The sequence below is a fragment of the Acomys minous genome, assembly GCF_964271855.1.
Source record: "Acomys minous genome assembly, chromosome: 1".
Classification (NCBI taxonomy): Eukaryota; Metazoa; Chordata; class Mammalia; order Rodentia; family Muridae; genus Acomys; species Acomys minous.
The window spans coordinates 33,696,700-33,711,604 of record NC_140483.1 but is presented as its reverse complement, the minus strand read 5'-3'; the positions used below and the strand labels follow the sequence as shown (position 1 = coordinate 33,711,604).

General features: G+C 34.4%; 1 protein-coding gene across 4 annotated transcripts in view; it reads left to right on the top strand.

Annotated features, from left to right (window-relative positions):
• Positions 1-14,905, top strand: part of COP1 (COP1 E3 ubiquitin ligase) — a 119,099-nt gene that overhangs the window by 18,192 nt on the left and 86,002 nt on the right. For 3 of the 4 annotated variants that reach the window (XR_014781569.1, XM_084794596.1, XM_084794595.1), the window contains exons 4-6: positions 1,301-1,377; positions 2,217-2,336; positions 3,690-3,758. Coding sequence is in view for 3 of the 4 variants with exons in the window: in XM_084794596.1 (XP_084650722.1) it covers positions 1,301-1,377; positions 2,217-2,336; positions 3,690-3,758 (266 nt within the window). In the remaining variant the exon portion in view is untranslated. The remainder of the gene's footprint in view (positions 1-1,300; positions 1,378-2,216; positions 2,337-3,689; positions 3,759-14,905) is intronic. The other variant, XM_084794597.1, reaches the window with a different exon arrangement.

Below are 14,905 nucleotides of genomic sequence, written 5' to 3'. Positions count from 1 at the left end.
CATCTGTATTCTTTTCATTCATCTTTCTACTTGGAGAGTCTGTGCAGGTTTCCATTCTTATTTGACCTTTCTATGGCCTGTGTAGTTTGTAGGTCTGTATCAGTGGTAGTATTAATTAATCCCATTATAATACAACAACTGCATCATATGTATCTATTTTGCTAGTTTGAGTTATTTGAGGTTATGAATTATTCATAAATTTTTGAAGCTTCAAACCTAAGGTGGGTTTGGATCTATCTTGGTTTATTTGTATCATGGATGATATTTGGCATTTCATCTTTGATACAATTCTGTCTTATTCTATTTGTCACGGAAGTAACTTCTGTATCCTTGTAGAATTTTCTAGCACCATTGATCAACTTTTTGATAACAGTCTGTTTGGAGTAAGAACAAACAAGTAAGGATACGAAAGCCCCCAAATAAAGGAAATGCCTTAAACATTATTTAACTTGTATTCATTTACAGAGAATTTGCCGAGCTAATTAATTAAGTTTTATTGATAATGTTAAATTCTACCCAGAACTTTGAAATGGCTCTAAGAAGGTTCAGATACCATCTCATTCTGGAGACAGGGAAAGAATCTTTTTTTTTTTTCCTTACTATCATTTAAAAAACAGCGCATTTCTCATTGATTAAGACTGTTGCACCATTGTGCGTGGCATCCCTATAGTCTGGCTGAGGCAAGAACATCAGGAGTCCAAGTTAGGCTTGGTACATAGTAAGACCTTGTCTCAAAAACTGAAAATAAACTGTGTGACTTCTTTGGCCTCATCAATTACTGGCAGAGAACAAACTGACTATATTGGTTTAGACTAGTCACAACATGGTTGAAGAGATTTGGCATCTCTGAAAGTTAGAAATGTCTGAGATTTGGAAAAAGATCATATTACTAAGAAGAATGAGATTGTTTTGAATAGGTAACTATCAATATCTTCCAAGGTGTTAATAAAAAATTATAACAAACCAAAAATCTTCAAATCTTATTTCATAGAAGGCACTTAAATGTTTTCACATAGTGAAAAATTATCTCTTTCTGGATACCAATAGTGTTAATATTGTGAAAAATATAAAGGAGGGGTATATATTATAAAGAATTTCCTGTAGTAATAGACATTGAAGTAGTAGAAACTACAAAGTTTTTTCTAATTCAAAATAGAATAGAAAGTCACCAATTTCTCCTTTACATTTCTTTAAAGTTGGAACTCTGTAACGTTAAGATAAAAATCTACCTAAACAGAACCATTAGAAGATAAATTTAACAAAAATACAAATTTTGTGTGCTTTTTACTTTTATTTTCAGTGAATGAACTCATTCTCAAACAGAAGCAAAGATTTGAAGAAAAGAGGTTCAAGTTGGACCACTCAGTGAGTAGCACCGTATGTTTCAGCTCTTATTACTATTTCTATTTTGTTTGTTTGTTTTATGATGCTGGAGATTGAACACAGGGCTTCATACATACAGACAGGTACTCTATGAAATAAGCAATATTCTTAGCCCCCCCTTATTCCTATTTCTACTAAATTCATTTTAATATTTTAAATTCAGTAATAGTTAGAGGTGGACGCGGTGGCACTCGAGGAGGCAAAGGCCGGCTGGTCTCTGTGAGTTTGAGACTGGTCTACAAAGCAAGTCCAGGACAGCTAAGGTTACACAGAGAAACTCTGTCTCAAAAAACCAAACAAAACCAACAGCAACAACAAAACCAGGAATAATTAGATATTAATATCTAATAAAGAGTTGACTTAAAACAGGCTTACTTAAGAGCACTTTACTCAAATAAGTAATTAATAACTTTTTGAAGTGGATTGTTTGTAATAGTTTACTAGAGTGACCATCATTTTAAGGGTCTGGTGGTAAGGTGACACCTTAGATAGAGTTTACTTGTATCTAACATTTGAAGAGTCATATGTCAACATATTTTGAATAAACTGCTCAAAGTTTCTTAGTCCAAAGGATTAGCCCCAAAATATTGAGATAAGTGATCTTAAATTAATATTTTACCAAGTGTAAGTTTGAAAATCAAGGTGTTTTGATTTATAATAGAGATACCAACTTAGTATTTGTCTTCCTTCAAAGTAGAGATAGAGTTTAAGTTGTAGCTCCACTAATTGGTTAGAATGTGAACGTAATTTTACTTTCGTTGTAGCAAAGCATATTAAAAAGTTCTCCTAAAGCAGTCTTGTTAAGTGACCATGTTCCTCCTTTTTAATTTTAGAATGGGCATAGGTGGCAAATATTTCAAGACTTGCTGGGAACTGATCAGGATAACCTTGATTTGGCCAATGTCAACCTCATGTTGGAATTACTAGTGCAGAAGAAGAAACAACTGGAAGCAGTAAGTGATACCTGAACTTCAAAGATACTTTGTTTTAAATGACTATCTAATTAGTATATAATGAAAAATACCTAGAAAGATCTGGAAATAATAGGCCATTGTCAATAATTTTTTTATTAGACTAAACATATCTGAAAAAGCATTTCTCCAGCCTCTGTTTTATAAGCCCTAAAGGGTCATAGATTTTCAAATTTGTCAAAACTGTGCACTGATCCAACAGTAATGTAAAGCTAAGAGCTTACACAGTTGTGTGGTGGAGCAGAGGCTGTGGGATTGGGAGTGTCAGGTGTCACGGTTAGTACAGGCTGGCCATAGGATTGGTAGATGTTTACACAGTAGGTGGAGGGTTGGCAAGATACTCAGGGCAAAAGTCTATACCATCCAAACATGATGACCTGAATTCTATCCCTGGGTCCCATAGTGGAAGGAGAGAACTGACCTCCACACGTACAAGTCACTTTTGTATTTAGGTCTTTGCTAAATATCATCTTGTAACTTTTTTTTTTGTATTTGTTTATAAACTGTCATTGTTTTTAGGTCTTGACATAAATTTATTCATCTATGGTTCTTACTTCATTTTGTGAATTTTAAGATACTCACAAATGTCATGGTCCTAATGATCATGTATCAATATAATCTTCATTTCAGTTACCAGTTTGGGGTACTAGCCACCCTCCCTTTATATTTACTTTTGTGTGTGTCTGTTTTCAAAGGTTTGATTTTTATCAAATGTTACAAAAATATACTTAAATGAATTCTGATATCTGTGTGAATAGATGCTGCATGACTTTTCCTGGGCTGTGTATTTGTTTACCCCAAGTGGAGGGTAGCTTCATATCAGAGGAACAATTCCACCCAGTTGCGAATGAGGGTTACTCAGGGAGTTCTCAAGGGTAGCAGCTGCTGTAACCGTTGTGGAGAAGAGGCACAGTCTTCTCCCCTTGTGAGTGTTAATAGGCCCAATCCTCTGAGAAAGCTATATATCTCTCCCAATTTATTAATGAATTCCTAGCAAATGAAATTCTTTCAGAAAAGATATTTTCATGTTTAGAAATTTCATTAGGTTCATTGTGATTTTTGTGTTGATGGTATTGAGTTTGCTTGGGGAAAAGAAGCCATTGTGTATAGATGGTTTTTATAAACATGCAGAGAACCAAGTTTCTTGTGGAAAGTAGATTGATTTCTTTTTTTTTTTTTTTTCCTTTCTTGGTGGCTAGCGGATGCGAAATATGATTATACAGAAGTGATGCAGTAACATAAGTGGACTTATCTGTAATACTAGTTAATACAGTTGTCAGTGGAAACTTTGAACTTGTTGTATTTGTTAAAGAAAATCAAATTTTTCTGTTCTAGGAATCACATGCAGCTCAGCTACAAATCCTTATGGAATTCCTCAAAGTTGCAAGGAGAAATAAGAGGGAGGTATGTTATCTCATGTTTACTTTATGTTTAGTTCTGTATTCCTTGTTTCTATTGTATTTAAGCATTTCAGGCTAAAACGTGTTCAAATATTTTAATTTAAAAGCATTATGTTTGGGAGGGGACTATTTTATTAAGCTTTGTTATTTAAAAAAATCTTACAAATTCTTTTGTTGTTGTTGTATTATTTTTTATTTTGTTTTGGCTTTTAGGCAAGGTCTTACCATAAAACCCTGGCATGCCTGTAAGTCTAATCCAGGCTGGCCTTAGACCCATAGTATTTTAAAGATCCTTTTATGGAGATGTGCTATGCAGTTTTCAGCAGATCTTACTTTAATTGCTAGGAATATAGTGTAGTGGTGGAGTACTTTCTTAACATATACAATATAAGGCCCTATGAATCCCACTCCCCAGCTTACCATATGATTCACCTCAATGCTAGGAAAGTAGAAAATAGAACCATTATGAGTTTTCCTCAGGAAACAGGGACATTTAAATAAAACTTGAAAAGTTGCAGCTTTTCCTATGGGGAAAAATGCATGTGAAAAAATAGTAAAAACCGATTTGCAAAGTCTTAAGTCATGCAAGATACTTAGAAGACAATGTTGTGTTCACCTTTTTATAACCAGAATGTTCTATTTTAACACATGGATTTCCTCAGCCATTTCATACACATAGATACTATGTGAAAATCAATTTTGTTCTCTTGGCAACATATAAAAAGTAACTCTGAAATCTTGAGTTTTTCAAATCTCTAATATTTTCACTTTTAAGATCTGTCTAAAAAGATACTTTTATTCATTAAAATATGTAATCTACGGTATACTATGTTCTAGGTTGTTACCTTGAAAATAAAAAAGTTGAGTAGTGTTTTTATTGTTATAAAGCCACATATTTCCAGAACTTTATGTTGTCTAAGTACTTTTTTGTTTGGTTATTCATTTTGTCTTGTTACTAACTTCTGGCTTTGTTAAGATTTGGAATATACTAGTGTAGATAGCTAAATGCTCTTTACATGGTTTGTGACTATACTTCTTTTCCTTTTTTTATTTCTTTTGGTTTGGTTTTTTGAGACAGGGTTTCTCTGTGTAGCCTTGGCTGTCATGGATTCATGTTGTAGACCAGGCTGGCCTCGAACTCACATCGATCTACCTGCCTCTGCCTCCCAAGTGCTGGGATTAAAGGCGTGCACCACCACGCCCAGTGTGACTATATTTCTTTATGCTAACTTTTGTGGAATTTTGTTTTGTATGTTTGCTAATGAAACAGTATCTTTAGTTGCATGTTTTAGATTCACTGTCTCTTGGTGGTTTGGGGGGAGAGAAGGTAATGGCCAGTTATTCATTTGTTTAAATTATAGCAGAGTGCTTAAAAAATGTATTTCATGTGTATGAATGTTGGCCTGCATGTATATAAGTATATGACAAATGTGCCTGGTGCTGGAGGAGGGCAGGAGGGGGATGAGCCTCAACTGGAGACTGCATTTACAGATGGTTGTGAGCCACCATGTGGGTGCTGGAAACTAAATTCAGATCCTCTCTAAGAGTGAGTGCTCTTACCGCCATCTCTACAGCACACACAGTACTTAAGGTGTTGAGTTCATGGACTTACCTTAGGATTGTTTTAAAGTGCAAGACTTTTGTTGTTATTGTTTAATTAAAGGGAGTCCTTGGGCCCCAACTGTGTGTATTTATAGCAAGTCTCAGAGGATGTAGAGGCCTTTAGTCATTGGATCACACTGAGTAACCAGGCTGAAAATTTACAATGTGTGGGTTTTTAAAAATGTGGTGTGTACACCGTGAGTCCCTCACTTCCTGTGGAAAGTTCTCTGGAAAATAGATAAATTTCATATTTCTTACCTACCTTACTTGTTAAACAGAATGCATGAAATTATGTTGCAGTCATTTTACATGTTTTCTTTTTACTTAGACTTACAGCTTTTTGTAAGTGATATTTTGTTCATTGTAAAATCTTTGATAATAAATAAATAAATAAATAAATAAATAAATAAATAAATGTATCAATAAAGTGAATAACCCAGCCATGTTAGGATATATGGGAAGTAAATGTATGGTAATTTTCTATATATGGAAATATGTAAAGTTTTCATTAGTTACTGGGTTTCTTTTTTTAGTACAGTTTCAAGTGTCAACAATTAAACATTTTATAGCCATAAAAAACAGAAGAGGCTGAGACCTTTACCTCCCTTTTAGCCCCACCACAGTTTTATAGATGCCTAGCCAAAGACCTGAGACTGGTGGGTTAAGACTAAAGACTTCATTCCCCATGAAAGTTTGGCAGACCAGCTTCATCTTTGCCTGAGTCAGCCCTGACTCTCAAACCCCACAAGGGCAATGTGGGTGGGTCCACTTAGGCCAGTACATAGTGGATTTGTGTTATAGCTAAGGGATCCTAAGCTCAGAGAAATCTGAATCTGTCTAGTCTTTGTTCTGTAGAGAGACACTATTTTATTATATTAGTCAGAAGATGGATCTGCCCCCTCCCCTGGAGCAGTTCTGTTTAGTTTATGAATATCTGTATAACAAATAATTTTGAACAAAAACTCTTGAAGTATAAAAATTGGAGTGATGAGTGGAAAGGAGAAGTATGTTCCCAGCAGTAGCTCCTCCTCATGGTTCTGATGGGTCTTTTCTCTGTAGCTGGCGTTTTCTAGTAACGTCTCTGTAGGATACAGCTTTATGTACTGCTTTTCTGTTTTAGTCATTAAACTTCTTGGGGAGCTATACTGGGGGTCTTTTAGCTTGATGTAAATTGAGTCTAATATCTTTGTGATTGTTTTTCTCGTATACTATATTTTTTATAGGTAGTTTAGTTTGAAAAAACGTAACTTCAAGTATTTCTGGATATTGGAGCCTATAATGAACAGTATATTTAGTGTATCCATGATTGAATTTGGTTATCTTACTAAAGTCTAAAAAGTTAATGTTTTTATTTACTTTGCGGCATTTGGCTAGGAAGCGAGTGGCATACACAGTTAGAAGGCAGCTTGAGGGAGTATAGTCTATGCTATCATGTGTGTCCTTGAGGTCAGACTCTGATCATCAGATTTGTTGCTGTAACCTTGCCTCTTGAGCCGTCTCACAGGATTTAAGAGGGAATTCCACAAAAAATATGAATACTAAGAGGAGAGAATTTTTAGGGGCCATATTAAGAGTCTGCACCAACAAGGGATGGGATAACCATTGAGATGTAACAAGAATAAATTAATAAAATAAATAAATAAATAAAGAGTCTACACCTATGATAGCATCTACTAACTGTATTTAGATGAATGCTTTAGGTTTTTATTTTTTTATTTTATTTTATTTTTCATAGTTAGAGCAGAAGAAGAATTTTGAGTTCCTGGTAAAAGCAGTTGTATCCAATCAAATCTGTACTAGTATTCGAATCATTGTTTAGTAGGTCACTTGACTGACTTTTGATATAGACTTTTGGCAATTTAGGGGACTTCTTCATCAAACAGTTTATTTTAGTTATAGTTTAAATGAATTGAATTTTAGCCATTTTATGTGAAATAAAACATGGAAACTATCAGTCAAGGTTATGGCTTAGAGTAGAATAGCATGTACATAATTCTTGATTACACAGCAAAGCATTGCTTGTATTCCAGAAGCTACCTACCTTTCAGAGGACTCTGCCCCTTGCCTGCTTGCTAAACATTTTGATGTTTATGGTAGTAACTTCCCTTGCCTTTCTTGAATGTGTTGCTTCTGAAGTATTTATAGATCTCCATTTTTGAGATTTATGTAAATGTGATTGTACTGTGTGTCGTCTGCTCCTGCTTTCTGTGGTTCAGTGTTAAGATTCACCTATGTGATATATATATCAGTAGCTGTGCTAAAAAAAACACTATAACCAAAAGCAGCTATTTTATCTAACAAGTCTCAAGTCACCTTCCTATCACCAAGGGAAACGAGGGCAGGAACTCAGGACAGTGACTGAAGCAGAGGCTATGAGGAATGCTCTTACTGGCTTGCTTTTCATAGTTTCCTCAGCCTGCTTTTCCACACAGCTCAGGATCATCTGCCCAGAGTAGCACCACCTGTTGTGAACTGGGTCCACCATATCAATCATTAATCAAGAAAATGCCCCCACAGGCTAGCCCACAGGTTAATCTGGTGGGGAAATTTTCTCAATTAAGCATCCCTCTCCCCAGTTGATTCTACCTTGTGTCAGGTTGCAAAAAAAACTAACAAGAACATCAACTGATTGTATTTCGTAGTGTTCATTGAATAAGTATATACTATTTTCATAAAAATAATAGTTGGTGGAGAGTGGAGTTGTTTTCAGTTGGGACTGTATATCTTTACACTAAACAGAAAATGCTGAAATGTTTCCCTAAATGGTACTCCTTGGGTAACATTCATTCTACAGTCCAATATGGGTGTTTTGCATTGCATTTTATTCTTGCCAGAAGTCATCAATGATATCGCCTAGTTTAGAAACTAGAAACTTTTCCTCCAGGTGTGCTTTGCTGTCTCTGTGGAGTTTGAATTTGCATTTCCTTGATGACTAGCAGATTGAGCACTTTATTATCATGTTCACTGGCTCTGGATTATTTTTTATATTTATGTAAGACTTTTGTAGCTTTTTTGTTTATGTGGCTTAATGCTTATATTGTTTTGATGTAAGTTCTTTGTCATATTGATCTAGCTACACAAAGATCATGTTTTCTTCTATCTGAAGTACTTTTTCTGTTGCCTTACTTGTGCTGTTTGGTGGGCAGAAGTTTCTAACAAGAGTATTCAAATTATCTTTCTTACAGTGACTTTTGTGCTAGGTAAAGAATTTTTTCTTGAGGTTATGCAAACATTTTCCTGTACTGTCTTTTATTTGAACCTTTCTTTTGTTATCTTGAACATTTGTAATTCCACTTTACTTGAAAATTTTTATATGTAATGTGATATTTAGAAATATTTTTACATGGATCTCTGGCTGGCCAAACATTCTGTATTAAAAATCCATCCCTTTCTCCATTACTCTGAAGTTTTTCACCTTCATTAAAGTATATGTCCCTATATACATTTGTATGCCTCTGGCCTCTATCTTCTGCTCCCATGCTGTACTTGTGTGTCCTTTGGGAAGGGCCATACTATAAACTTGAATCTTAAGGACAGCTTTTCTTTAAGAAATTCTTGGCTATTTATGCCTCTGGGCGTTTTCTTACACATGTTTGAATCAGCTAACACGTTTCCAAGTTAACTGCGCTGAGATTTTCAATGGGATTACATTGACTCCGTAGAAAACTGGGAAGAATATCTTTATAGCATTGTGCCTTTGAACCCATGAACATATTTCTGCATATTTTAGGTCTTATAAACTATTTTTAAAGTTTTTTATTCAAAACTTACCAGTCTTCCATATCCTGTTTAGATTTTATATTAGATTTCAGTGCTAATATAGATATTATCTATATCATTAATTTTTGTTTTCTTATTGGTGATACATAGACATTCATCTGACATATTTTTAATCACCAGCAACCTTGTTAGATTTTCATTAATTCTAATTTAAGATTCATTTTTTGTTTTCTATGTACACATCATAATCTGAAGTAACAATTCAATGTCTTTCTCTGTGATCCTTATATCTTTTATTTATTTTTCTTGTCTTACTCTGCTGGCTAGGACATCCGGTACAGTGATGAATAGAAGTGGTGATAGCTGGGCATCCTAGTCTTGGTGCTGATCTCAAAGTGAAATCATTGGACGTGTCACCATTAGGTATGGAGTTTTCTGTAGGGTTTTTTTTTCTTTCTTTTTTTTGTTTTTACTCTGAGGGTTTTGTTTTTAATCATTCGAGGAGATATATTTTTATTCCCCTTTAGTGAGCAGATTTTCTTTTCAGTTATGAGTGGGATTGAGAATGTCTCAGAAGTTTTGTACATCTGAGATAATCATAGGATTTATCCTTTTCATTCTCTTAATTTGGATAAATATTGTAAGTTTAGTATTAGAATGTCAGCCATGTATCTATAGTGACCAGCCATCAAGATTGTCCCTTGGTCATCTTTCCTAGAATGTTTTGTATTCTAGGAGACCCCACCTGGACAGTTTATCCCTTTACTTGAACTCAGCCTTTTCTGTAAAGCACACTGAATGATTTTGTGGACTGTAGTGTGGTTTGGAATGTTAGTGTTTTGTTTAAAAATTTGGGGTTTTTGCTTTTTGGTTTTTTGAGACAGGGTTTCTCTGTGTAACCTGGCTGTCCTAGAACTTGTTTTGTAGACCAGGCTGGCCTTGAACTTACAGAAATCTACCTGCTACTGCCTCTCGACTGGTGGAATTAAAGGTGTGCTCCTTCACAGTAGCTTGTTTAAAAGTTTTGTATGTTTATGTTTTTGGGTGAGGTATTGAAGTTGTGTTTTTCTTACATAGATCTTATGCAGTGCTGTAAAGATTGTTAACTTTGACAACTAACTTGGGAAATGTACACTCTTCTGGCTTTCTTTTCCTTTGTCTGTGGGCCAGAATTCATGCCCTCTGTAATGCGTGTCTTTTGAATGTTTGAAATCTAGCTGGAGATGCCATCTATAGCTGTTATTTGTTTTCAGTAGATTTCTGAGAAATGATTCAGTTAAACAGTTAGTTACATGTTGATTCAGACTCTTGTTTACTTTTTATATTTTATACTTTTCTGAGAATTTGTCTACCATGAACTTTGATGTAAGTTTCTTCTTAATTTTTTGTTGTCAAAACTTAGTGGCCTCTTTCTTTTCTGATACTACTAACAGCATTTTGGGGGTATTGATTTATCCTTGATTAGGTCTTCCCAGAGATTATATCAATTTTATAAATTTTATTCTAAGAATCAACTTTTGACTTTGTTTATCCTGTGTTCTGCTTCCTGTTTCAATTTTTTTATTATCACTCCTTTGCTCCTTGGCTTTTTGTTTCTCATTCATTGCTTTGGATGTGCCCTTGTTTTAAGACTTTGTTGTACAGGGGTTTTAGTTGTATTTTCTTTTGTTTTACCTGCATCAATTGTTATTGAATGGTAGTTTATATGGTACTGTTTTTAGCAGTGGTCACTTAGATATAAACATTACTTGAAAATGAAGACGTTTATTATTTTTTTCTGCAGCCAATTGCTGGTTTAATTGTACCATAATGGAAACACTATGACTTTTATTTTTAATGTTTTAACTTTAATCTTTGCTTTTTAAGAGAGGGCCTTGCTGTGTAGGCTCAGCTGGCCTCAAGATGACTATGTAGCTCGGGCTGGCCTTGAATTCTCAATCTTTTTGCCCCAGCCTTTAGAGTACTGGGATCTCAGGTTTGTACTCTACACTGTATTAGCATACATTTTTTTGTACAAAATGATAGGCTTTATTATGACATCTTGAACATGCATGTAATATACTTTGATTCTTTCTGCTTGGGATAGTTCTTTTATTAGTTTTCCTTTTTACTTCTACCCTGAGATTCATTTTGGTACTGAAGATTAAACTCAGGATTTATACATGCTAGGCAGGAGCTCTACCACTGAGCTGAGTCCAGGCTTCTTCTTCTTCCTTTTTTTTTTTTTTTTTTTTTTTAAAGCAGCGTTTCTCTTGTTGCCTTGTTTGTCCTGACTCTCTTTGTAGACCATGCAGATCTTAAACTCAAGAAATCCACCTGCCTCTGCCTCCCTGCGTGTTGGGATCAAAGTTATGCACCACCATGCCCTGCTTATTTTGAGACCAAGTTTCACTAATTTTGCCAGGTTGCCCTTGAGTCATTCTGTACCCTCAGATGCATTGTTAGTTGTGCAGAATCTCTTGAACTTGGTTTGACTCCATTTGTCGCTTCTTGCTATTGGAGTACTGTTCAGGCTGTTCTTACATGCTTTCTCCTTCCTACACTTAGGTATTTGATCCATTTTGGATTGAACTTTTTCTTTTTTCCTTTTTTTTTAAATTCTGATAAGTGGTAGGGACATATCTACTTTCATTCTTTTACATGCAGATATACAGTTTTACATGACATCATTTGCCAGAGAGACTGTTTTTCCTAAGATGTGTTTGGCCCCATTATTGAGGATCTGTGGATGTAGTTACATGAGGCCTTTTTGAGTTCTCTGTTGTAGTCTTGCCTGGTTTTATGTGGTAAACATTTTGTTTTCTTCATTATAGCACTATTACATAGTTTAAAATTATGTATTATGTTTCTAGCTTGTTCCCTTAGGTCAGGATTGCACTAGCTATTTGGGGTCTTGTATTTCTGAATTTTAGGGTTTTGTTTTTTATGTCTGTGAAAGTATGGTTGGAATTTTGTTGGAGATTATTTTGAATTTGTAAATTTTGTTTAATGATATTGCCATGTTTAGAATACTAACTTTGCTGATACCTGAATATGAGAGATGCTTATACCTTCTACTGTCTCATTTAATTTCTTTCTTCAATGTTTCATATATTTTCTTTAAACCTTCTGCTAGGTACAGTTCTTGAAAATGATTTAATGTCTTTACATAAATATTTGCCATCTGGTAAGCTAGTTAGTAAGTTCTGAACTTAACAATTATAGTGCAGTGTAAACTTGTGAAAGTGCGTTGACATTTTTTTTCTTTTTTTCTTCTTTACTATTTGTGATCCTACTATGTTGATTCTTGAAGTGTTGTATTTGAGGTGATTTTATCACTGCCTATATCTAGTTGCCCTGCTTTTGTGTGTAAGCAGGTGCACGTTTGTACAGTGTGGATCACTGACCTAGGACTTGTCAAGTAGACTAGCCCAGCTCCCTCAGCTTCCCAGTGCTGGGATTAGAATTTTGGGCCACCATACCCAGCTTTTTTACATAAATTCTAGGATTAAACACAGCTCCATTTGCTTTTGAGGCTTGCATTTGTCAACCAACACCCAGTATGCATTTTTAAAATACACTTTTTATTGTATTACATCTAGTATGGAGCTACTGTCAACAACACCAGTCAGGTGTTGTTGTTTTATTGTTGTTTTGTGTTCATTCTTTTTTAGAAGCTTTGTTTGTTGTTAAATTAAAAAAATTCTTATTACAGTTGTGTGTAGGAGGGTGTCACATGCAGCTTCTTATTGTTCTGTTAATACACTTTTCTCCATATGATTTCTTGACCAGTTTTTCAGAATTCTCTTTTGATTTGTCTGTACTGTCTTAGGTAGTTCAAGTCAAGGATGACCTGAAACTCCCGAGTCTGGCTTCCATCCCCTAAGTATTGAGATTATAGGCCTGGACTCGGCCATTTGATTTCTTTTTAGTACATATGTTTGTGCAGTCTTTTTCCTAGGGGTTGTACTAGTTATTTGTCTTTTTCTTTCTTTCTTTCTTTCTTTCTTTCTTTCTTTCTTTCTTTCTTTCTTTTTTGATTGCCATTAGATATTAAGTATATGTCTATATTATTATTTTGTGGAATAGTAAAGGTTTCTAAATGTTTTGCGTTTGGTAGTTTCTGTATTAGAATTAGTATACATTGATCTCTGCTGTTTTCTTTTGATTACCAGCCCTTTCTCTGAGTTTTAATAGTATATTGTTTTGTTTATTTTAGATTACTTATGTATATTTTTATTCTAAGTAATACTGCTATAATGTTGAATTCACATAATAAACTTAATATTCACACATACTCATTTTATCAAACTAGTAGTAAAACTTAAAGGAAGTGAGTAAAAAAAATTCTTGCTTGTTCCAAAAACTAATGTCAGTAATGACGTAGTCTTCAATTTTAGACTCTTTGCTTTTATGATTCTGAGACATTTTTTAAAATGCTTAAATATAATTTCTTTGATTTTTTTTAAAACACTGTTCAGAAAGTGCTTGTTACTGATGTCTTAGGAATATGTCCTAAAGTACTATTGTGATTTAATTAATCCAAGAAAACTTTTAACATCTATTTTATATTCATTAAGATAGCTCTTGTACCTTGGTTAGTCCTTCCATTTAGAATAGATCCATATGGTATCTCAGTTTTGTTTCTTTTTAAAAATTATTTCATTTTTTAAAAATTGCTTATTTTATGTGCATGGATGGTTTGACCACATGTACATCTGTGTATCACACATGTCCCTGATGCCTGTAGGGACTAGAGAGGTCATTGGGTCTCCTGGAGCAGGAGTTAACAGATGGCTATGAGCTACTGTACGGTGCTGGGAATCAAAGCTACATTATGAAGAACAGCAAATGCTTCGGCTGATGAGCCATCTGTCCAGCCTTGAAATCTTGGTTCTAAAAGTGTAAATTATTTCATATTTGCCATTTTTAAAAAATAATTTACCTTAAGTATATAGCAGCCCCTATGTATTAAAGTAGGTATATTAGAACCCTATAAAGATGAGACAGAAGAATTGAGTATTGTAGCATTTCAGGTGAAATCAAAATTTTCTCTCATACTCTGGTTTCTAATGTTTTATAAAAAATTATTGATTTGATCCTGGTTATACTGACCTTATATGATGAGAATTATCTATGTTGATACAGATTTCTATGCAAATATTGGTTTTGTTTTAACTGTTTTTAGCTTTCATGTTAATGAACCCTTAGAATGAGCAATTTTAAATAAAGATATTTAGGAATGATACAATCCAGGATAATGAAAATATATTAGAGGTGACCATGAAAGTGTTTTGTTGACTTAGAAGTCAAAACCACTGGAATTTGAAATGTCTGTGGAACCTAAGGTGAGGATGACTGGGATGTTACAGATGGCTAAGATAGGTTGAGAACCATTTAACTGCATGACTCATTTGAGCTGGACTCTGGTACTTTTTATGTCAGAGTGGAGGACAAATAGTTGGAAATAGCAGTGGAATGAGTGGAGAGGAAGTTTTGGGTTTGTGTATACCCTGTGAATCTGGGATATTAAAAATTGGTCACTGGACCAGTCTTTTTTTTTTTTTTTTTTTTGAAAGATTACCAACTTGTCAGTTAGTGTCTTCAAGCGAGGCACTAACAGTATTTTAATGCAAAGTTTTCTTAATGCAGAGGCTATGTTGACTTGAAAATACGTGCTAGTAGTAACCACTTTTTTGTAACCATTGATTTCTCTGACATGGTAACTAAATTTGGCTGTTTTTCTCTTTCTAGTTAACATGTCTTCCTTTGCCTGCCTCTAAAATGTCAGCTTTCTCTAGTGTTCAGTCTTTGATTCACCTGTTTTGATTAAATTGATGTTGGGCTGTT